Below are 23438 nucleotides of genomic sequence, written 5' to 3' on the forward strand. Positions count from 1 at the left end.
ACTTTTTTTTCTGAATAGAAATTTATAATAAACTCTGAGTCAAATGGGTAACATTACATTCACAATACTTTCATTTTAATTTTCACTTAATGTCATTCACAATATATTTGTAGAGTATAAAATAAAGATGTGTAAAATATTTGCAATGTAAAAGATATAAAATGATTCCATGGAAAGTACAATACCTTACAGTGTACAAGTGTGACTTGGCCATTGAATCAGTGTCTGTTGTGAGTCTCAAGTTGCCTGCAATGGTATTTAAGGTCCAGCAGGTGTCAGCATGGAGCAAAACAGCAACACTGTGTCGACACAGCATGGATACAGTTTGTGCTGAAACGCTTCACGAGGCCTCATCTACCCATCGCTACACGAAACCGAACATGACCGTATTCAGTCATAGTCCCCTGACCTGTAAAGCATCATCGATGCAAGCAGCATGTAAATTCAAAAGACGGCATAATATCATTTTACCTCTTTTCTTCGTCCAGTGCAGAACCACACCAGCTGCTGTCGCTGATAATGCAATGACCAAAATGTGCTTTTGGTATATAGGTTTTGCCTTCTGCACTTAAGATGCGTTTAGATGAGGCCTGCTGGCTTTTAATTCAATCACCATTTTCTGCACAGCTGTCACATGACTACACTCAGACATCACGCAGACTTCATTACAGGGAGATAAAAGATTAAAGATCTGCTTAATTGCAAAGAAAGCCTTTCAGATGTATCTTTTAGAAAAGTTCAGGGCTGCAGTGAGTGTGAGTCCAGGTCACATGCCCCAGCAGAGGGAGTGTTCGCCCAGGGCGCCAAACAGGCTAGGACCGCCACTGACGCCACAAAATGTTGAAGTCCTTCTCTTAAAGCTCTTTAGCCTTTTCGGTTAGTGTTCATACTCTTTCGCTTTTATGAGCAGTCTGTAGTTCTGTAATTTGCTCAGCATCATCTTCTTCCACTGCAGTAAGTGGTACAGCATAGTGCTCTTGGAGATCTTTGTCAACCGTCTTGTGAGTATAGTTAAATGTCATTTAATGGTCTGTGTTTAGATTTCAAAATCCTTAAGTATTACTCTGGGGTTACTGTTGCATATACTTTAGCTGTAATGACATTCACTCTTAATGCAGATGCGTTTGTACTGAAAGAACCCTGCGAACTTCACTCATAGTTCGACCTTAAACAAGCACACAGAACTCTTCCCTAAACTACAAAGCATCACTTTGAAGTACAGTAGAAATTAAGTTACCTTTGATGAACATGTTATAGAAACTTATTGTGGATCTTTCAACTTGCCTTACACCACTCTCATTCTACTTTTAACACTGTCCTTTGTTAATTTCCACCTTACTCCAGTTGTATACAGTAGTTGCTGCTGTGCTTGGCTGCTTGTGAGCAGTAAGCTTGTGTAATGGCACCCTCTTGTGTCGCTCTACTGTACCGTCACTCTCCGCAGCTGCCGTCTTTGTGATGAGCTTCTTGAGAACTGAAGAAGCTTCTCGGATGAGAGGTGAAGCGTCTTCAAGCAACTTAAGGAAGTCCAGACGCTTTTCTTTCCAAGCTCCTTAGACTACGATGACCTGGATGGCTGAGAACCTTCACCGACTCTTAATATAAGCAGTCCTTACCCTTAAATCTCACCTCTCTTCTTCCTCTCCTGTCTTTATTATCTTTCTCCATCTCTGCGTGAAATTAGCTCCCCTTCTTTTCTTTCCCAGTGATATACAGCAGATGGACCTTCTGTGCCATTTCATGTTTAGGTCAGTTATATTTCTCTGTGCAGTCATTTGGTTTGTTAAGTTTGCAGTTCTTTGCCCGAGTTCAGTTTTGTTTCTTTGACCTTTTTTATGAGCTCAACATTAATTACTTTTGTAAACATAATTTTTGGGTTAAATGAATAAAAACCCTGTTTTTCTAATAATTCTTGTGACTCCTGCTTTTCCAACTCAGTCCATCACACAGACCTAAATATTTGTTTAATGTCCTGGTCAAATATTACTCCAAGGTGTGACTGGAGGCCAAGGTAATGGCATCCAGAGCAAGTATCTGGTTAGATACCACATTTCTAGGTATTTTAGGGCCAAGTATAATCAGCGGCATAAAGTTGGTTGTTACCCAGGTCTTTATATCAAGCTCTGCTGTGTTCAAGCTATTAATTACTGCGCGCAGGAGAACCACAACACACATCAAACATTAAGGTTCAGTTATGCCAGCTTTAACTTTGGGATCCCTCAGCTTCTCCTTTATACCCCCACACACAACTCTCTGGCACTGGTCATCCTGGGATTTTCATCCTTCTACGCCCTAACAGTTAGCAGATAACATAGTGAAGCAGCGCCAAGCAGTTTTCACAAGGTCATGCTGACACATAATTTGACTATGACTTTAAACATTGGTAACTTCAGGTGTTGCTCTGATATACAGGAAATGACATCACGGCTCAAACTCTTTGTCAGTAAACCATTTCTTTATTTAACATGTAAAATTTTGGTTTAACTGTTGCAGGATTTCATAACGAACAAGCTGAAAAAAAACTGCAGAAAACATGGATCGATGCATTCATTAAAAACATAACAGGAAACAGATTTTTGATTCAACTGCTGGAACAAAGCTAACCACTCAACATGAACACTACAGTAGAACAGTTTAGAAAGCTTAAAATGTAACGAGGCACATTTTCATTCATATTGTTTGAAGTCCTTTGAAGTGGTGAAGCCTCTCCCACATTCTTTACAGTAGTTCAGTTTGTCTCCAGTGTGTCTACGTTGATGTATTTTAGGGTCTTTTGATGACTGAAAGTTTTTCCACAAAGGTTGCAAAAAAAGTCTTTCCCACCACCACAGTGATGACAGGGTTGAGAACTGGATCCATCTGTGTCGCTCTGCTTCTAAACAAAGACACAAACACAGTGTAAGTCAGTCCTTCAACATTTTCATCCTGAACATCGCCCGAAATAAAGAGCATCTCTGCCAAAGTCCAATTGCATTTTACTGTTTACATTATCACACTCAGCTCAATTTAATGTGCTGTAAAAACGATAATAGTAAAAACATTAAATTAATACTAGTTTAATGCTACAATAACAGTAATACAATCCTCAAACACTATCACTAAAAACCTGTGATTAGAGTCTGAATAATCATTCAGAGGTGTTTTTCCATGCAGTAAAATTGCTAACATGCTAACACAACTTGATAGGCAGAGTTGTTTCAAACAGTCAGGCTGACAAGATAACAATATAAATACATACCTCACAGTAACTGCACTTGTAGAGTCTTTCTGGTGTGGATCTTTTGGTGTGCTTTCAGGTAACGTGGAGATTTAAAAGTCTTCTCACATAGATCACATTTATAAGGTTGTTCCTCAGAGTGGGTAAACATGTGTTGTTGTAACTGTGTGTTTATAGTAAAGTGTTTGGCACACTGACCACAGCTGTACACATGTCTGGTGTGAATGCGTAGGTGTGTATTTAGGCCGTCTATCCGGCTGAAAGTTTTGCCACAGATGTCACAGCTGTATGCCTTAATTCCAGAGTGGGTAACTAGATGACTCTGTAACTGGTTACTGTGGCTCTGCCACACTGATCACAGCTGTACGCTTTAACTCCACTGTGGATGAGTTGGTGTTTGTTTAAGCTTCCAGACACAGTAAAAGACCTTCCACACTCGTCACAGCTGAACGGTCTCTCTCCAGTGTGGATGACCTGATGCATTTTTAGGGAAGCTTTTACGGTAAAATCTTTCCCACACTCGTCACAGGTGTGTTTCTCCTCTCTCTTTCTTCTGTGAGGTTTGTCGGCCTCCTGAGAGCGCTGACTTCTCGCTCCACGTTGGTCCTGCAGTGACAGAGATACAAACAGAGGCAGTGAGTTGTGGGAAACACATTCTTCTAACTGGGCTTTTATTAGTGGTACTTTGTGCAAAGCTTGTGTTAAATAAGTAGTTATACTCATTTTCATACACACATTGCAAATGTGCTCATGAGAGATGGCATTGAGTCTTTTGAGGGTCAAACACGCTTCCAGACAAAGATAAATATTCGACTTGTTTCTAGGGCAACGATTAGAGACATTTGGCCTGCAAAGTGCCCGTACACCTGTTCAGTGAGATGAGCACAGGAACACACACACACACACACACACACACACACACACACACACACACTTTCACCTCTGACATGGCTTTAAACTACATTAATTGACGTGACTGATTATTTGGTGAAACTGTGATATTTTCCTCACCTCCTGTGTTGAGCTCATTGTTTCCTCTGTAGTGACTCAGCTGAGTCCAGATGGCTGAAAATGTTCCTCTGCTGCTCCGTCAGACTCTTCTCCTCCTGCTGATCAGCTGGGACACAAAACAGATCTTTGTTAGGCTCCACACTGCACTGAAGAGTCAAAGTGTCTCATATGTTCATCTGACAACACAAAGTACAAATTTCACTCTGACTGCTTGTAGAAATCTTGTGAGACGTGTTGTGCTGCAAAGTGAGGAAACTCTCTCACTCACTTATACTTCAGGAGGAACTTTGTGACATTGGCTCTAATATTCTAAGCAGCCCTTTACTATGACAGGGCCAGAAAGTCCTATTTGAAGGTTTGGGAGAAGGACCATGTTAAAGGTGGATTGGGGTTTATACACTTTGTTATGATACAGGTAAGGCTGTAAGAGCCTGAGAAGGTGTCCTGAATGAACCTCTAAAACCAGTTTTCAGCTAACAACTCTGCTTCAGTCTGGAAAACAGCAACTACAAGTTTAAAGACTCCAACAATTCACACCCAGCAACAGCCTGAACAGCTCCTCCTGTGGTTTCCACAAACAGGGACAGACCTGTTACTCCCCCACCCCACACTTTCAACTCCTTCAGGCCCCCAGTCCCACCACCTCCACCATGTAAACAGACTCTTTAACATACAGACCCCAACAAAGCAGCTGAACCAGACTCAGGGTCTCCATCATAAACCATACAGTTGGTTTACACAGCTTTGTGTATGTATGTGTAATGTATATATAGACACGTGTGTGTGTGTGTGTGTGTGTGTGTGTGTGTGTGTGTGTGTGTGTGTGTGTGTGTGTGTGTGTGTTTGTTTGTTTTACATTGCTGTGCTTGAGAGCCTCCATCTACCGGAACCAAATTCCTTGCACAAGCTCCTCCAGTCCTCCTGTCAGGCCTGAGCCACTATGCTGCCCATTTTTCAACCCTGCAAACAAACGAGCTGAAAGCTGAACTCTACAGCTTGTTGTGGTCTCCTGTGGCTTTAGGTGCTGACAAGCCTTCCATCTGTTCTCCAGAATTTTCATTTACAGCCGTAAAATATTTCCACATGATGCTCCTCTTTCTCTCTCTCTCTGCAGCCCAAATGCGTTTTCTGGACATAGCTGAGTCACGTGACAGCACAGTAACAAATCCCAGCAGGGCAGGAAGAAGGGGGCGGAGCAAAGTGAGTCTGCCGCATAAGAAGCGGTGTTCAAACAGACAGCTGCTTCTTCATCCGCAGCGAGTAAAATAGTGAACTCGGAGGAGTATCGATCGTAAACCACTACCAACGTCCTGATCGATATCTGCATCGATCTGCCCACCCTTGTCTCCTGGATCGTAGCTGAGATCAGCGTGAACCACGTGGGTCTCTGCTCCCTGATCTGTTTCCTGTGTTTGGAAAGAGTTGCAGCTTCATCGCGGAGTTTCTCTCGGTTTGTGGGCTCATCTAAAGGTAAGCACCGAGCTAACTTTACTGTGAGTTCAGTTCATGTTGAGTTTAGCTCCTGAATGAGGTCTTCTGCTGCTCTCCTCGGTGTCTGCTGTTGAGTATTGCAGCATCGACAGCGATCAACTCGAAGGAAAATGATGACGGAGGCAAAAATGTCCTTAATATTTTATGAACTTTATTCCTCTTCAACACGCGGCAAAACTTTTCTCATAGGTGCCGTATCTATTTTCTTCTTCTGTTTTAGGAGCGCGATGATGCAACATCCGTGCTCTTACAATGAAACAGTGCCTCATTGTGGTGACAACTAAAATACTGTCTCTGTTAAACCACAGTAACCATAATGCTGTTAAACAATGTACAACATGAGTACACACAATGAATATCTTAACATCTGCTCACAGTTTATTGTGAACACGTTGAGAGAAGAGTGAGAGAGTGTTTGGAGAAAAACACCAGCTAATCATTAGCTCAGCATGCTGGGAGAAGTTGGAGCAGAAAAGTCTTTTCATTGTCCCTGCAGCTGTTTTTCTGCCTGCACCAAACCTCTACAGCCTCATTTCTATTTGAAGTGATAACAGGAAATGGATGAGAGCGATCTGCTGCAGTATCAGGGTCACAATAAACTTTATTGTCCAGCTGCTGTGGATGAACACATGAGAGGAAGTGAACTCCTACAAAGTCTCATTTTAATGAGTGTGGCTGCTGTAAAGTGATGCACAGGAAGATGTTAACAAAAACTAATGAAACAGATGAAAGTAAACAGTGTTCATATTTGAAAGCACAGAGAATAAAATATATTGTGGTGGTTAATGTGCAGCTCTTGGTGATTTGGGAGAATCATGTTTCTAATCATGTTGTGGATTGAATGTTGGGTTTTATTTATTTTGTTTACAGAAGTTTTTCCCACCTGTGATCGTTCAGATTGATTTGTTGGGTTGAGTTGAATCATGTAAAGGTTTAAAGCTGCACTTCCCCCAAAAAGAATAAAGTATAATATTGAAGAAATCAATAATGTCTTCCTGTGTCAAACACAGCTGCAGTCAAAGCAGGAAGGAAAGCTGGTTAAAACTGTTGAATGTGTAAGTTTAAAGGCCCCATCATTAAAGCACAGGTAGATCTGAGTATAATTACAATTCTTCTTTCTATGAAATGAATGTTCAGCATCGAGTGAATTCAGATGTTCTGTTCAGTTTTCTTTCTATAGTGAAAGTTCACAGCAACAATCGTCTTAAACTGCTTCATATTGTGATCCCCCTGTATGGTTTATGATGGAGACCCTGAGTCTGGTTCAGCTGCTTTTTTTGAGATCTGTATGTTAAAGACGCTTTTTGCATCTCTACTCTCCAGTATGGAGGGAGGCATAATGGGTCGTGGAGACACTAATGAAGTGGTGATCAGGTCCAGGCTATTTTGAATGGTGGAGGTGGTGGGTCTTAGGGGGCTGAAGATGTTGAAGCGGGTGGGGTCGGGGGGGAGATTATTTATCTCCTTGTGACAGAAGCCAGGTTGTCTCATTCGCTACAAAGAATCGAGTTTAAGGTTGAGTTTGTTCCACGACTGCATTTCACTCACTGCCTCTATATCTTTGATACTGCAGGACCAGCGTGGAGCGAGAAGTCAGCGCTCTCAGGAGGCCGACAAATTTGTTGAAGATTGAAAGAGAGGAAAAAATATAGCTGTGACGAGTGTGGGAAAGATTTTACTGTGAAAGCTTTACTAAAAATGCGTCAGGTCATCCACACTCGAGAGAGACCATTCAGCTGTGATGACTGTGGAAAGTCTTATACGCAGATGTCAAAGTTAAAAAGACACCAACTCATCCACACTGGAGAGAGACCATTCAGCTGTGGCGACTGTGGAAAGTCTTTTACTCAGTGTGGAAGCTTAAAAACACACCAACTCATCCACACTGGAGAGAGACCGTTCAAGTGTGATATTTGTGGAAGGTCTTTCTCCTCAGCTTCATACTTAAAAAAACACCAGGTCATCCACAGTGGAGTTAAAGCGTACAGCTGTGATCAGTGTGGCAGAGCTTTTACTCAGCGTAAGAGCTTACAGAGTCATCTAGTTACCCACTCTGGAATTAAAGCATACAGCTGTGACATTTGTGGAAAAACCTTCAGCCTGAAACGGAGCCGAAATACACACCTACGCATTCACACCAGACATGATGTGTACAGCTGTAGTCAGTGTGGTAAACTATGTTTAACAGGCGCACACTTACAACAACACGTTTACCCACTCTGAGGAGACACCTTATAAATGTGACCTGTGTGCGAAGACTTTCAGATCTCCACGTTACCTGAGACGACACCAAAAGATCCACACCAGAAAGAGACTCTCCAAGTGCAGTTACTGTGAGGTATGTATTTATATTTTTATCTTGTGATTGTAGCCTGACTGTTTGAAACAACTCTGCTCATCAAGTTGTGCTAGCAATTCTATTGCATTGAAAAGCACCTCTGAGTGATTATTCAGACTCTAATCACAGTTTTTAGTGATAGTGAGAATTATATTGCTGTTATTGTAGTATTAAATTAGTATTAATTTAAGGTTTTTACTCTTATCATTTTTGTAGCATATTAAACTGACCTGAGTGTTATAATGTAAACAGTAAAATGTAATTGGACGTCTGCAGAGATGCTCTTTATTTCAAGTGACGTTCAGGATGAAAATGTTGAAGGACTGACTTACACTGTGTTTGTGTCTTTGTTCAGAAGCAGAGCGACACAGATGGATCCAGTTCTCAACCCTGTCATCACTGTGGTGGTGGGAAAGTTTTTTGTGACCTTTGTGGAAAAACTTTCAGTCATCCAAACACCCTAAAACTACATCAACGTAGACACACTGGAGACAAAATGAACTACTGCAAAGAATGTGGGAGAGGCTTCCCCAAACCAAGTATCTTAAAAAAACATGAACGTATTCACAGTGGCGTTAAAACACATCTCTGTGATCAGTGTGGGTCATCCTACATATCTGCATTTGAGCTCAAAGTGCATAGACGAGTCCACACAGGAGAGAAACCATACAAGTGCAGACACTGTGACAAAAGCTTCTCACATACAGATAGTCATAACTATCATGAACGTACACACATGGAAGGAAACTACAGCTGTGACCAGTGTGACAAGAGCTTCAGGATTCTCAGTTCATACTCCAAACACAAACGATCCCACGTTACTAATAAACTGTTTCACTGTTACCAATGTGCCAAAATATTCACCACATTGTCTTCTCTATGCAAACATCAGCGTGATCACTCCCATCTCTGTGAATCTGCAGAGACAGAAAGATCCTCTTCTGGTTTCAGGGTCAGACTCAAAGCCCTTGAGATCAGGCTCCACAGAGTTCAGATGGAATCTCCTGTAAAGATCTGATGAGGCAGCTATGAATGAAAATGTGCCTCTCGTTACATTTTAAGCTTTCTAAACTGTTCTACTGTAGTGTTGGTGTTGAGTGGTTAGCTTTGTTCCAGCAGTTGAATAAAAGAAAAATCTGTTTTGTTTTTTTTTTTTTGTTTGTTCAGGCTGTTTGTGTTATGAAATCCTTCAACAGTTAAACCAAAATTTGAAATGTTAAATAAAGAAATAGTTTAATGACAAAGAGTTTGATCCATGATGTCATTTCCTGTATATCAAACCAAAAACTGACGTGACAAATGTTCTCAGTGACACAGATGGAGGTTTATCAGAGGAGACTTGGCTGTTCTGACACTGAACAGGGTTCCTGCAGCTTACTGAAAATTCTGACCTGAAATTTATGAAAAAATAAGATCTTTAAAATCTTTTGTATTTTAACAAAGTTGCTGTAGGTATCAAAAATTCTGATTTGTGTTTGAGAAATAAAAATATTAATTTTGGAAAATGATCTTTTAAAGTTGTGGTTTGATTTGCACAGCTTATCAGAGTTTCCTTTGTTGGCACTGCCTCTCAGAAGTTGTTGGTCTATATTGATATGACAGCTGATTTTTCAGCTGGACGTCCATGATGTGAATCTTATTTCACCACATCCCAAAGGTGCTCTATTGGACTGAGTCTCAGGTAGGCTGTGGTCTGTAAATGATGTCAGTTGGTACTAAGGGACCCAAATTGTGCCAACCAAACATCTCCACGCTATTACACCAGCAGCAGGATGGATCCATGCTTTATGTTGTTTGAGACAAATTCTGCCCCTAAAATCTGAAAGTTGCAGAGATTGAAAAAAGTTGCCTGGACTGATGGGTCTCAATCTTTTCTTGTCCACTTTTGTTGATCTCGAATGTAAAAGAGCCCACCCATCACGTTAATCACACTCTAGAATGGAAAGAAGCCAGGGAACACACACCAATTAATTAAATTGCTGAAATGTCTTAAAGATATAAAGACCTGGGTGATGTCTAACTTTCTGCTGCTGATTGTAGTTTGCCCTTAAAATTCTAGAAATATGTTATCTAACCAGCTCTGGGTGGCTACCTTGGCCCAAACATCGCAAAATATCCTGACGCTGAAAATCTACTTCATGCATTTATTATTTCTAGACTAGACTTCTTCACAGCGACGCGATGAAGGCTGTCCCAATTTAAATAATATTGACTATATTATATTTACATTACCACAGTGAGATGCTTTTAGTCTCAACAACATTAACTAATTGTTAGCACAGAAATGAAGCCCAACAATCATGTTTTACAGTCCCGTGGTCTCAGCCTCAGATACTCAACTAATCAGAGTGATGTCATGACTAAAACGAATGACCAACAAAACATTTTTCTCCTTCATTTCTGTCAAACAAAGCTGTATGTAACGTTTCTCGTGGTTAGTATCATGGTTGCTAGGCAACCTGAACAGCGCGACGAAGGCTAGACCGTCCCATTTCACAAGCCTCTCACTTCCGCACTTCTCGTTCTTATAGTACGCACCATATGTAGTACACGTAGTGCGCGTACTTCAAGCGAGCGGTCTCTTGATTGGGACACAGCCGTAGTTTTCCAGAGGCCTGGTAATGAGCTAATCATGTGATACAGGTGTGTTGACCCAGGGTGCGATCTAAAACCTGCAGGGACACTGGACTGAGATTGGGGACCCCTGCAGTAGATGCTATGCAGATGACACTGAGCTTTGTCTATCCATAAAACCAGGTAACACACACCAATTAATTAAATTGCTGAAATGTTTTAAAGATATAAAGACCTGGGTGACGTCTAACTTTCTGCTGCTGATTGTACGTGGCCCTGGAATTCCTAGAAATATAATATCTAACCAGATACTTGCTCTGGATGGAATTACCGTGGCCTCCAGTATCACTGTCAGAATCTTGGAGTAATATTTGACCAGGACATTATACAAATATGTAGAGCTGCTTTATTTCATATGCGCAATATCTCTAAACATCTCAAAATATCCCGTCTCAGAGTGATGCTGTTCATTAATTTATTACTTCTAGACTGGACTACTGTAATTTGCTATTATCAAGATGTCCTAAAAACTTGCTTAGACGCCTTCAGTTAATCCAAAATGCTGCAGCAAGAGTACTGACAGGGCTTACTTCTTGTTCCTTGAGTATTTAAAAGTAGAATGGGAGGAAGAGCCTTGAGTTTTCAGGGCCCTCTACCACGGAACCAGCTTATTAGTTGGGATTGGTGAGGAAGACACTATCTCTAATTTTAAGATTAGGCTTGAAACATTCCCTTTTGATAAAACATACAGTTAGGGCTGGATCAGGTGGCTCCGAATTCTTCCTTATTTATGCTGCATTAGGTGTAGGCAGCAGGGGAATTTCCCATGATGTGTTGAGTATTTCTTCCTCAGTCACCTTTCTCACTCACTATGTGTTAATAGACCTCTCTGCATTGAATCATACTTGTTATTAATCTCTGGTTCCCTTCCACAGCATGTCTGTTGTCTTGTCTTCCTTCTCTCACCCCTGCCCGGTTGTGGCAGATGGTCGCCCCTCCCTGAGCCTGGTTCTTTGAGAGCTCTGCTTTCCTGTTAAAAGGGTGATTTTCCTGCCGTTTTCATCAGATTCCACTACACTGCATTTTCGCAGGAAATGCAACCTTTTCTAGCTTTTATTTAACATTTAATTAACAATATATATTTTTGAATTTAAGCTAGAACAAGACTTGGCATTATTTAAAGGATATGCTTATGTCTGTGACGTTACCCCAAATAAATTGGACTCACGTCTTGAAAGTTGGTCTGCTAAAGGATTACCTACATTTGATAGTCTGATTAAAGATGGGAATTTAATTAGTGTTGATACATTGAAACAAAAATACAATCTGGAAAGACAGGATTCATGCCGATACTTGCAAATAAGGAACTAAAGACGACGATGAGAGTGGTGTCGGACACTAATGTAGATTTGATAGCAACGCTCAAAAAGGCATATAGTGGCGAAGTCAACAAAAAACACATTTCCTCTTTGTATACATTTTTACAAATAAGATATTATGGGAGAAGGAGGGAGGAGTGTGCATAACACAGGATGAATGGACTCAAATATGGAAACAACAATGGAAATGCACTACCTCACAAAGATGGAGGGAATTTGGATGGAAAATTTTGATTAGGTTCTTTATCACCTCTTACCAAAAGACTCATTATGATGGGAATCCCCCGTATGCTGGAGAAAATATGGACACAGACGAGTACACCTCTGACATTTGCAGGCAGAATTTTAAACCTTGTGTGAAATGGGGTCAATGCAGTTCTTAAGCATGCATGCAAAGGTTCATTAGTCAGCTGTGAGCGAGTTTTCCCCATTCATCTTTAAATGCCAGATTTTCACTTCAGGAAGCACACAGCCCCACCCCACTGACGACTTGCTGTTGGCCAACACCCACAACGACTTTTACTGTCGGTTTGATGATCCATCAAGCAGCTTTCACACCTCAATAGAGACACTTTGGTCCATCATCCCCCCACCTTCCCCGCTCCCCCCACAACAGAGCCATCTACACTATCAAAGACTTCACCCACAGGAGCCCCCTCCTCACTTCACACCTATGAGGATTTCAAACCACCTTCTCCCACTACAGCCCTTCATATTCATGAAGCAGATGTGAGGACGCAGTTTAACCCCTCTAGACCTACTAAAGAACCAATTCAATTCAATTTTTATCTATATAGCGCCAAATCACAACAAAAGTTGCCTCAAGGCACTTAATATTGTACAGTAGATACAGAGAAAAGCCCAACAATCATATGAACCCCTATGAGCAAGCACTTTGGCGACAGTGGGAAGGAAAAACTCCCTTTTAACAGGAAGAACCCTCCGGCAGAACCAGGCTCAGGGAGGGGCGGGGCCATCTGCTGCGACCGGTTGGGGTGAGAGAAGGAAAACAGGATAAAGACAAACCAGACTGTACTGCCATGTTTGTTGTTTACAATTGTGTTTTGTTTAGTTACTCCTCGTGTGTCATAGTGGTCTGATCAGACTTTATATATACCCTTCTGTGTCAGTTCATGTTTAGGTCAGTTATATTTCTTTGTGCAGTCATTTGGTTTGTTAAGTTTGCAGTTCTTTGCCCGAGTTCAGTTTTGTTTCTTTGCCCTTTTTATGAGCTCAACATTAATTACTTTGGTAAATATAATTTTTGGGTTAAATGAATAAAAACCCTGTTTTTCTAATAATTCCTGTGACTCCTGCTTTTTCCAACTCGGCCGATCACACAGCCCTAAATATTTCTTTAATGTCCTGGTCAAATATTACTCCAAGGTGTTACTGGAGGCCAAGGTAATGCAATCCAGAGCAAGTATCTGGTTAGATACCACATTTCTAGGTATTTTAGGGCCAAGTATAATCAGCGGCATAAAGTTGGTTGTTACCCAGGTCTTTATATCAAGCTCTGCTGTGTTCAAGCTATTAATTACTGCGCGCAGGAGAACCACAACACACATCAAACATTAAGGTTCAGTTATGCCAGCTTTAACTTTGGGATGCCTCAGCTTCTCCTTTATCCCCCCCACACACAACTCTCTGCATCAGGAAGGTCCTGGCACTGGTCATCCTGGGAGTTTCATCCTTCTACGCCCTAACAGTTAGCAGATAACACAGTGAATGATTGCCAAGCAGTTTTCACAAGGTCATGCTGACACATAATTTGACTATGACTTTAAACATTGGTAACTTCAGGTGTTGCTCTGATATACAGGAAATGACATCACGGCTCAAACTCTTTGTCAGTAAACCATTTCTTTATTTAACATGTAAAATTTTGGTTTAACTGTTGCAGGATCTCATATCACAAACAAGCTGAAAAAAAAAAAACTGCAGAAAACATGGATCGATGCATTCATTAAAAACATGATAACAGGAAACAGATTTTTGATTCAACTGCTGGAACAAAGCTAACCACTCAACATGAACACTACAGTAGAACAGTTTAGAAAGCTTAAAATGTAACGAGGCACATTTTCATTCATATTGTTTGAAGTCCGTTGAAGTGGTGAAGCTTCTCCCACATTCTTTACAGTAGTTCAGTTTGTCTCCAGTGTGTCTACGTTGATGTATTTTTAGGGTTTTTTGATGACTGAAAGTTTTTCCGCAAAGGTCGCAAAAAAGTCTTTCCCACAGCGATGACAGGGTTGAGAACTGGATCCATCTGTGTCGCTCTGCTTCTAAACAAAGACACAAACACAGTGTAAGTCAGTCCTTCAACATTTTCACCCTGAACGTTGCCTGAAATAAAGAGCATCTCTGCCAAAGTCCAATTACATTTTACTGTTTACATTATCACACTCGGCTCAATTTAAATTGCTATAAAAACGATAAGAGTAAAACCATTAAATTAATACTAGTTTAATGCTACAATAACAATAATACAATTCTCAAACACTATCACTAAAAACCTGTGATTAGAGTCTGAATAATCACTCAGAGGTGTTTTTCCATGCAGTAAAATTGCTAACATGCTAATACAAGTTGTTTCAAACAGTTGGGTTGACAAGATAAAAATATAAATACATACCTCACAGTAACTGCACTTGTAGAGTCTTTCTGGTGTGGATCTTTTGGTGTGCTTTCAGGTAACGTGGAGATTTAAAAGTCTTCGCACACAAGTCACATTTATAAGGTCTCTCCTCAGAGTGGGTAAACATGTGTTGTTGTAACTGTGTGCCTGATAAACATAGTTTACCACACTGATCACAGCTGTACACATCATGTCTGGTGTGAATGCGTAGGTGTGTATTTCGGTTCTGTTTCAGGCTGAAGGTTTTTCCACAAACGTCACAGCTGTATGCTTTAATCCCAGAGTGGGTAACTAGATGACTCTGTAAGCTGCTACTCTGAGTAAAAGCTCTGCCACACTGATCACAGCTGTATGCTTTAACTCCACTGTGGATGAGTTGATGTGATTTTAAGCTTCTAGGCTGAGTAAACGACTTTCCACAGTCTCCACAGCTGAATGGTCTCTCTCCAGTGTGGATGAGTTGGTGGTTTTTTAAGCTTCCAGACTCTGTAAAAGACTTTCCACAGTCTCCACAGCTGAACGGTCTCTCTCCAGTGTGGATGAGTTTGTGGTTTTTTAAGCTTCTAGGCTGAGTAAACGACTTTCCACAGTCTCCACAGCTGAACGGTCTCTCTCCAGTGTGGATGAGTTGGTGGGTTTTTAAGCTTCCAGACTGGGCAAAAGACTTTCCACAGTCTCCACAGCTGAACGGTCTCTCTCCAGTGTGGATGAGTTGGTGTTTTTTAAAGGTTCCAGACTCAGTAAAAGACTTTCCACAGTCTCCACAGCTGAACAGTCTCGCTCCAGTGTGGATGAGTTGGTGGCTTTTTAAGCTTCCAGACTGGGTAAACGACTTTCCGCACTCGTCACAGCTGAACGGTCTCTCTCCAGTGTGGATGACCTGATGCATTTTTAGGGAAGCTTTAACGGTAAAATCCTTCCCACACTCGTCACAGCTGTATTTTGTCTCTCCCTTTCTTCTGTGAGGTTTGTCGGCCTCCTGAGAGCGCTGACTTCTTGGTCCACGTTGGTCCTGCAGTGACAGAGATACAAACAGAGGCAGTGAGTGAAATGCAGTCGTGGAACAACCTGAACTCCCTCCATTAACCCTTTATGGGTGGTCCGAGTGTGCTATAGAGATTATCTATAGCACATTTGGACCACACACACACACACACACACACACACACACACACACACACCTACCTGTGTTGAGCTCATTGTTTCCTCTGTAGTGACTCAGCTGAGTCCAGATGGCTGAAAATGTTCCTCTGCTGCTCCGTCAGACTCTTCTCCTCCTGCTGATCAGCTGGGACACAAAACAGATCTTTGTTAGGCTCCACACTGCACTGAAGAGTCAAAGTGTCTCATATGTTCATCTGACAACACAAAGTACAAATTTCACTCTGATTGCTTGTAGAAATCTTGTGAGACGTGTTGTGCTGCAAAGTGAGGAAACTCTCTCACTCACTTATACTTCAGGAGGAACTTTGTGACATTGGCTCTAATATTCTAAGCAGCCCTTTACTATGACAGGGCCAGAAAGTCCTATAGGGCTTTGGAGTTGACGTCACGCCGCAATGCATTGTGGGAGCGCAGCTCCATTTTGGGGGTCTACGATCCAAACACAAACACTGTATTGGAACGGCGACTACGACAAGAAACATGCTTAAAAGCAGCTCGAAAGAAAACGGACGGTATAGAGATCGATTGCGTCCAGAGGCGAAGCAGCAGTATTTGAAAAAAATAGAGTGCATCGCAAATCTGGACCCATACGACATACGGCAGTGGAGTAAAGACCCAGACGACTTACCGCCACTGTCCTACCCCGATATCTTCACCTATCTTGTTTGTGGAGTAAGTGCTTACACTGCGAACCAGTTTCGTAATTACAAGTCACTGGAGGCGCATATCCAATTTACAAATGGCTGGGTGCAAGATTTGGCTATTTTCAAGCCGCCAAAATCTGAGTACGTCGTCATTCATACCAAGGTAAGTCAGCTGGAGTGCATCGAGTGACATAGCCATTTTCCACCCCCCACCATAATTAATGTTATACCTCTATCATTGAACTGCTAAAATATCGTTATCATATTATGTGCCCATAATTGTATAGTAGATGCAAATTAACACATTGATAATCGGGCAAATTATTAACGCCAATCAGTGTCCTCCCTGTCTCATTTCATTTATTGTCTTTACATCAACCTTGTCCTTGCATGTTACAGGTACTGCACTCCCAAAGATTGAATGAACCTGCATTACGACCATGGGTAATTGTAAGCACCACAGGGAAGGTCGAAACTGCACACTGCACCTGTATGGCCGGAGTGGCTGAGACCTGCACCCATGTCGCTGCACTTCTGTTTAAAGTGGAGGCAACAGTGAGGATACGTGGCACAAAGACAGTCACAGATGAACCAGCTTACTGGGTTTTGCCGGGGAACACAGCCAAGATACAGCCAGAGGTTGGCCATAACATTGACTTTACATCTTCAGCAGCACAAAAAAAGACTCTTGATGAAAATATAAACGGACCGTCTGTGGTGAAAGGCAGAAGAAGCCGTCCTTCAAAAAGAAAGATTCCCTCTGCTACGTTTGAGGAGTTGTCACCAGTGTTAGACACACTTCAAAAACACAATAAAGCAGTGTGTTTGTCTGGATTGGAGAAATACTACACATCACACACTGTACAGTCATCCACATTACCACTGTCTCTGGCGTGTTTGCACAGCACAGGTGCACAGTCTCTTGGCCTTACCGAGCTACAACTGCACTGCGTAAAGTACATAAACACAGCTAAAGTAACTGAAGAACAGGCAGAAGCTATTGAGGTACGCACAAGACTGCAACACAAGAGCCCAGAATGGTATGTTTGGCGTGCTGGGAGGATCACCGCTTCAATGATGCACGCTGTGTTTGCCACCACTGTAGAAAAACCCGCCATTACTGTGGTTAATCGTGTTTGCTACCCTGTTAACTCTGTCTGTAATGTGCAAACAACTTGGGGACTGGAGCATGAACAGGATGCTCGACATGCCTACACCCAGACAATGTCAGCATGTCACAAAAACCTACAGGTCCGTATGTGTGGTTTTCTTGTTAACATGGCTTTTCCTGAAGTAGGAGCATCTCCTGATGGACTAACCACGTGTGAATGCTGTGGGAAGGGGTGCCTAGAAATTAAATGTCCATTTAAATATCGATGTGACAGCATTCAGCAAGCGTTGAATGCACATGACAAAGACTTCTGCCTCGAGTTGACAGCAAAAGGACTTAACTTGAAGAAGACACATCGCTTCTACTCACAAGTGCAAACACAGGTCTTTGTGGCCAACGCAAAGCACTGTGACCTCGTGGTATGGACACAAAAAGACATGGCAATTTTACGCATCTTCCCAGATGTGCACTTCTGGGAATCACATTTAAAGAAAGCTCAGGAGTTCTTTCAGGAAGGTGTGCCTTCCTGAACTTGTAGGAAAACATTTCTCTAAGCGAAATGCAGCCCCGAGTGGTCACAACGTTTTTTCTTCTGGTGTCTAGTTTTTTGTCAGAAGTGCATTGAAATATGTATAACTTGATTTCAAACGTGCAGCACTTACCATGTACCAATTGTCAAAGTGTGAAATAAAGAGTGCAAAGCAGTTATTTGTTATCTTGCTTTTATTATAACGTAATTTTAGTGAAACAAAGAGTTCAAAGTGATGATAAACTTTCGCTTACAGTATACAGGTACAGAAATGGTTACATAACGCAATGTCAATGTGTTCATACAGTCACACATACAAAAAACTAAAAAGGTTTTCCTTTTTTAAACAATTATTAATTAACAAGTACAAGTCTCATGTGTGCCTGGTTTCACTACCACACTGGGGCACATGTTAACCAAAACACAACACACCCTCACAATTTTATCAAGGAATGTAACGTCTTCACCCTCACATGGAAGAAGAGAACGGATGGGCATGGTAGTATGTAGCATTTTGAATTTGTTGCGCAAACTGCCAATTACTCGTTCAACATGGATTCTTAGGTGTGCAATGGCTCGTGTATTTTCTATGTCCTTGGCATCTAGTTGACAGAAGCCCCTTGTAAATGCTGGGATCTTTACCTCCGCACACATCATTCCCACCGCATCTCTGATGTCAAAGCCTCTGTCAGCCAAAACTACATCCCCTGGTAACAGCTTGTTAAGTATGCCACATTGCTCTGTGATGTGTTTATCTGATGCACGGCCCCCCCACCCCTTAGAAATGAATGAAATTGCACCTTGTGGAGGAATCCCGATCAGATATTTCATGGTGTGTGTACCCTTGTAGTGTGAGTACGTTTGAGCACGAGCCTTTAAATTAGATGGTCGTTCTGTACGAATTTCAAAACAGTCTACAATGATGGCTACACGATTTCCAAAAGTGTCCGTAAATTGTGGTGGCATTGTTGCTTGCAAACAGTGCCTCTCTGGCCAGTGTACAAGTATTCCAAAGCGGGCATACAACACGTCAATTGTATCAGAAAAGACAGAAGAAAGAGTTTTGTGGGAGACATTGAATAGATAACTAAGATGCTGAACAGGAAGATCAAGTCTAAGTCGCATAAGTGTGAGTAAAAGCATTTGGAAATGTGACAGTTTCTTTGATGCTGGTAGGAAAGCTTTTACATTCTCGAGCACGGACATAAAAATAGCAAAACAAGTAAAACCGGTGTAATATTTCACTTTTTCCGTGTCACCCTTTAAAAAGTTTTCATTCAGCTCTGTCTTGTCCAACTTTGATTTAAGCTTTCTGTTCTCCTCCAGCAGCCGGTTTATTTCTGCTCTGCTCTGTACACAGTGCACACAATCATTTGTCAGTTGTTGATCTTCTGTCTGTTTCTCTCTGATATCAATGTTTTCTGCATCTGCACCCGTTACCTCTGCTTCTACTTGTCCAGCACAAATTTGTCCCTCAGCCAAAATAACAAGGTTGTTATGGTGTTGCTCTTCGGTGGTGTCCATCTCTGGCTGCTCTTCTGTGGTAACTTCTGCTGAGGCTTCACCTTCACACTCTGCTGCTCCATTGTCAAAGCCTGTCCAATAAAAAGAGTGCAAATACACAAGGGAAGTTTTAAATGGTTTATACATTAAGGCCGTATGAATACTCAAAAATGTTTGTGTTAATTGACTAAGATCAACTTTTAAAATAAGAGACTGTGGCTGGGCGTGCGGTTGTCGTTTACCTCCAAATAGTACTTTATTTTGTTGACGTTGTGTTCGCCTCCTGTGACGGTCTGAATGTGATGTTCGGGTTTCGGAGTGCCCCATGTGTAGCGTTGGTACCCAGTCTGGATTTGTTTGATCCATTTCATAGGCAGGCTTCCCTACAGTTGTGCGAAACAATTAGCGAATCGTTACATAGCACATATGTCTGCAAAGTCACTCCATTCGATGTTTGATCGCAATTTCTATAACTTCCGAGACCACCAACGGTAATATTATTCAGCTTTGAAGTGTGATAAGAACATATTTAGAACTTACCGGAATGAAAATGTCGTGAGCACACCAGCTGATATCTGGAGACGTAACAGAACTTGATATCAACTCGTCTCACGGCTGCTATCCAGGCTAGACGCCTTCGTTTGGTAACATCCGATACATGAGCTCCTTCATGTTGCTTCCAGGTTGGGAAAGCATAAAAAGACAATCCAACCTTATTCCCGTGCCGGTCGTAAGATCGAACATTGCAGCCGAGCACACAGCAAGTACGAACCATGGCTATGCTATCGCTTCTAGCTTAGACCCCCAAAATGGTGAATCGGGCTAAAATCCTTTCCACGCCCACCCCCGTGACATCACGCTCCAAAGCCCTATTTGAAGGTTTGGGAGAAGGACCATGTTAAAGGTGGATTGGGGTTTATACACTTTGTTATGATACAGGTAAGGCTGTAAGAGCCTGAGAAGGTGTCCTGAATGAACCTCTAAAACCAGTTTTCAGCTAACGACTCTGCTTCAGTCTGGAAAACAGCAACTACAAGTTTAAAGACTCCATCAACAATTCACACCCAGCAACAGCCTGAACAGCTCCTCCTGTGGTTTCCACAAACAGGGACAGACCTCTTACTCCCCCACCCCACACTTTCAACTCCTTCAGGCCCCCAGCTCCACCTACATAATGACTGAAACTAGCACCACTGAAGGAACAATGGGCTGGGAGGTCAGTTCCTTGACCGTTAATATGCAAATTCTCATGACCATGTGATTGCAGCCATTCCCCAAACTCTTCGTGAAAGGTACTCATGACCATTGATCAATGAGCTTCTATCAGTGAAAAGACTTTTCTACTCCAACTTTCTGCCAGCAAATGCTCAACTTCTCCCAGCGTGCTGAGCCAATGATTAGTTGGTGTTTTTCTTTTGCTAATTAAAAAAAGAAAACCACTTCCTCTAATGTGTTCATCCAGAGCAGCTGGACAATAAAGTTTATTGTGACCCTGATACTGCAGCAGATCGCTCTCATCCATTTCCTGTTATCACTTCAAATAGAAATGAGGTTGTAGAGGTTTGGTGCAGGCAGAAAAACAGCTGCAGGGACAATGAAAAGACTTTTCTGCTCCAACTTCTCCCAGCATGCTGAGCTAATGATTAGTTGGTGTTTTTCTCCAAACACTCTCTCACTCTTCTCTCAACGTGTTCACAATAAACTGTGAACAGACACCGAGGAGAGCAGCAGTAGACCTCATTCAGGAGCTAAACTCAACATGAACTGAACTCACAGTAAAGTTAGCTCGGTGCTTACCTTTAGATGAGCCCACAAACCGAGAGAAACTCCGCGATGAAGCTGCAACTCTTTCCAAACACAGGAAACAGATCAGGGAGCAGAGACCCACGTGGTTCACGCTGATCTCAGCTACGATCCAGGAGACAAGGGTGGGCAGATCGATGCAGATATCGATCCAAACGGTGGTAGTGGTTTATGATCGATGCTTTAGTTCGTCCCTCTCCTCTAAATTTAGAACTTTACTCCCTTTGGATGAAAAAGCAGCTCTGTCTGTTTGAACACCGCTTCTTATGCGGGAGACTCACTTTGCTCCGCCCCCTTCTTCTTGCCCTGCTGGGATTTGTTACTGTGCGGTCACGTGACTCAGATGCGCTCGGAAGACGCATTTGGGCTGCAGAGAGAGAGAGGAGCACCATGTGGAGATATTTTACGGTTGTAAATGAAAATGCAGGAGAACAGATGGAAGGCATGTCAGCACCTAAAGCCACAGGAGACCACAACAAGATGTAGAGTTCAGCTTAGTTTTTTCACATCTCAGTTAAATGCTTTGACTGAATTCTCACTGCACAGTCTGTCAAGTAAAATATTCACAGTCTTGGAGTAATATTCGACTCTTCTTTGGGCCTTGACTCTCATGTAAAATATTTTTGTCGTTCCTGTTTCTATCATTTAAGAAACATCTCTAAACTGCGACATGTGGTTTCCTCAGCTGAACTGGAAAAACTCATTCATGCATTTGTGTCATCACACTTAGATTACTGTAATTCCCTGTTTACTAGCTTGGATATATCATCTCTCTGTCGCCTCCAGGCAATACAAAACGAAGCAGCCAGACAACTAACTCGCTCTACCAAGCGTGTTCACATCACTCCCATCTTATATTCTTTACATTGGCTCCCAATACAGTTTAGAATTTGCTTTAAAATTCTTGTTTTAACATACAGAGCACTAAATGGCCAGGCCCCAGATTATTTATCCAAGCTTCTTATAAAATACACTGCTGCTTGTCATCTCCGCTCACAGACTCAGAGTCTGTTAGTTGTTCCCCGTACACGACTGAAGACAAAAGGGGACAGCCTTTCAGTCAGTTGCACCAAGCCTGTAGAACAGTTTACCACATCAATTACGTTTGCTTGACTCTGTGGATTCTTTTAAAAAACAGTTAAAATCTTTTCTGTTCAAACAAGCCTTTTGTTGATCTACATATTTTATTTAATTTTTTTTACATTATTTACATTTGATCTTTTACATTGTATATAATGTCTATTGTTTTTATTGTTTATTTTAATATTTGTGTACAGAGGGGGAAAAAAGTTACCGGGCCACCGAGGAAATGCCCGATGGCCATTCCAGCATTGGTTGTGCCAACACTTAACCCTTCACGTGCAAACTGTGGCACGCGTGCCTAGGGTTGCTGACCCCTGATGTAGATGCTAAAAATGACAGCCTCAACATGATCAAACTATCTCTAATAATCAGCTATGTACCACAGGCCTTCAAGGTGGCTGTAGTTAAATCTTTACTCAAAAAGCCATCTGTAGATCCAGCAGTCTTAGCTAATTATAGGCCAATCTCCAACCTTCCTTTCATATCAAAAATCCTTGAAAGAGTAGTTGTCAAACAGCTAACAGATCATCTGCAGAAGAATGGCTTATTTGAAGAGTTTCAGTCAGGTTTCAACAGCTTTAGTGAAGGCTATAAATCAGGGGTGCCCAATCCCGGTCCTCGAGAGCTACCGTCCTGCAGCTTTTAGATGCATCCTTGTTCCCACACACCTGAATCAAATGAATGGCTTGTTATCAGGCCTTTGCCAAACATGATGGCATGCTGAAGAGATCAAACCATTTGATTCAGCTGTGTTGGAGTAGGGATGCATCTAAAAGCTGCAGGATAGTAGCTCTCGAGGACCGGGATTGGGCACCCCTGCTATAAATGATCTTCTTATGGCCTCTGACAGTGAACTCATCTCTGTGCTTGTCCTGCTAGACCTTAGTGCAGCGTTCGATACTGTCGACCATAATATCCTATTAGAGTGATTAGAACATGCTGTAGGTATT

General features: G+C 41.9%; 4 protein-coding genes, 1 long non-coding RNA gene and 1 pseudogene across 8 annotated transcripts in view; 3 read left to right on the forward strand and 3 right to left on the reverse strand.

Moving 5' to 3' along the window:
• The window catches only part of LOC146702240 (uncharacterized), an 83347-nt gene that overhangs the window by 30780 nt on the left and 29129 nt on the right, over nucleotides 1-23438 (forward strand). The gene's annotated exons all lie outside the window — the stretch shown is intronic.
• On the reverse strand, nucleotides 2435-4388 carry LOC146702242 (uncharacterized). Its single transcript, XR_014922327.1, has 3 exons — nucleotides 4229-4388; nucleotides 3239-3823; nucleotides 2435-2875 (listed from the first exon to the last, which is right to left on the reverse strand). It is a non-coding gene; the product is annotated as an uncharacterized LOC146702242 (long non-coding RNA).
• Nucleotides 5630-9531, forward strand: LOC146702243 (uncharacterized; annotated as a pseudogene). The gene is made up of 3 exons (XR_014922321.1): nucleotides 5630-5698; nucleotides 7293-8057; nucleotides 8413-9531. The product of XR_014922321.1 is annotated as an uncharacterized LOC146702243 (transcript).
• On the reverse strand, nucleotides 13857-21463 carry LOC146702244 (uncharacterized). Its single transcript, XM_085469019.1, has 4 exons — nucleotides 21400-21463; nucleotides 15837-15939; nucleotides 14649-15663; nucleotides 13857-14298 (listed from the first exon to the last, which is right to left on the reverse strand). The coding sequence occupies exons 2-3, from the start codon at nucleotides 15849-15851 to the stop codon at nucleotides 14650-14652; spliced, it is 1029 nt and encodes a 342-aa protein (XP_085325145.1). The 5' UTR covers nucleotides 15852-15939; nucleotides 21400-21463; the 3' UTR covers nucleotides 13857-14298; nucleotide 14649.
• Nucleotides 16212-18262, forward strand: LOC146702245 (uncharacterized). The gene is made up of 2 exons (XM_085468969.1): nucleotides 16212-16622; nucleotides 16859-18262. Exons 1-2 carry the CDS (start codon nucleotides 16296-16298, stop codon nucleotides 18098-18100), a joined length of 1569 nt encoding a protein of 522 aa, XP_085325095.1. The 5' UTR covers nucleotides 16212-16295; the 3' UTR covers nucleotides 18101-18262.
• LOC146702246 (uncharacterized) lies at nucleotides 18250-21455 on the reverse strand. 3 transcript variants are annotated; one of them, XM_085468960.1, is made up of 4 exons: nucleotides 21400-21455; nucleotides 20143-20278; nucleotides 19845-19985; nucleotides 18250-19694 (listed from the first exon to the last, which is right to left on the reverse strand). In XM_085468960.1, the coding sequence occupies exons 3-4, from the start codon at nucleotides 19966-19968 to the stop codon at nucleotides 18457-18459; spliced, it is 1362 nt and encodes a 453-aa protein (XP_085325086.1). In that variant the 5' UTR covers nucleotides 19969-19985; nucleotides 20143-20278; nucleotides 21400-21455; the 3' UTR covers nucleotides 18250-18456. The 3 variants fall into 3 exon arrangements, with proteins under 3 accessions (XP_085325086.1, XP_085325085.1, XP_085325084.1); XM_085468959.1 differs by lacking the exon at nucleotides 20143-20278 and having other exon boundaries at nucleotides 21400-21448; XM_085468958.1 differs by lacking the exon at nucleotides 21400-21455 and having other exon boundaries at nucleotides 20143-21276.

The sequence above is a fragment of the Copadichromis virginalis genome, linkage group LG9 (genome assembly GCF_057382275.1).
Source record: "Copadichromis virginalis isolate Kocher_CV1m ecotype Utaka linkage group LG9, C_Virginalis_male_GT1.1, whole genome shotgun sequence".
Classification (NCBI taxonomy): domain Eukaryota; kingdom Metazoa; phylum Chordata; class Actinopteri; order Cichliformes; family Cichlidae; genus Copadichromis; species Copadichromis virginalis.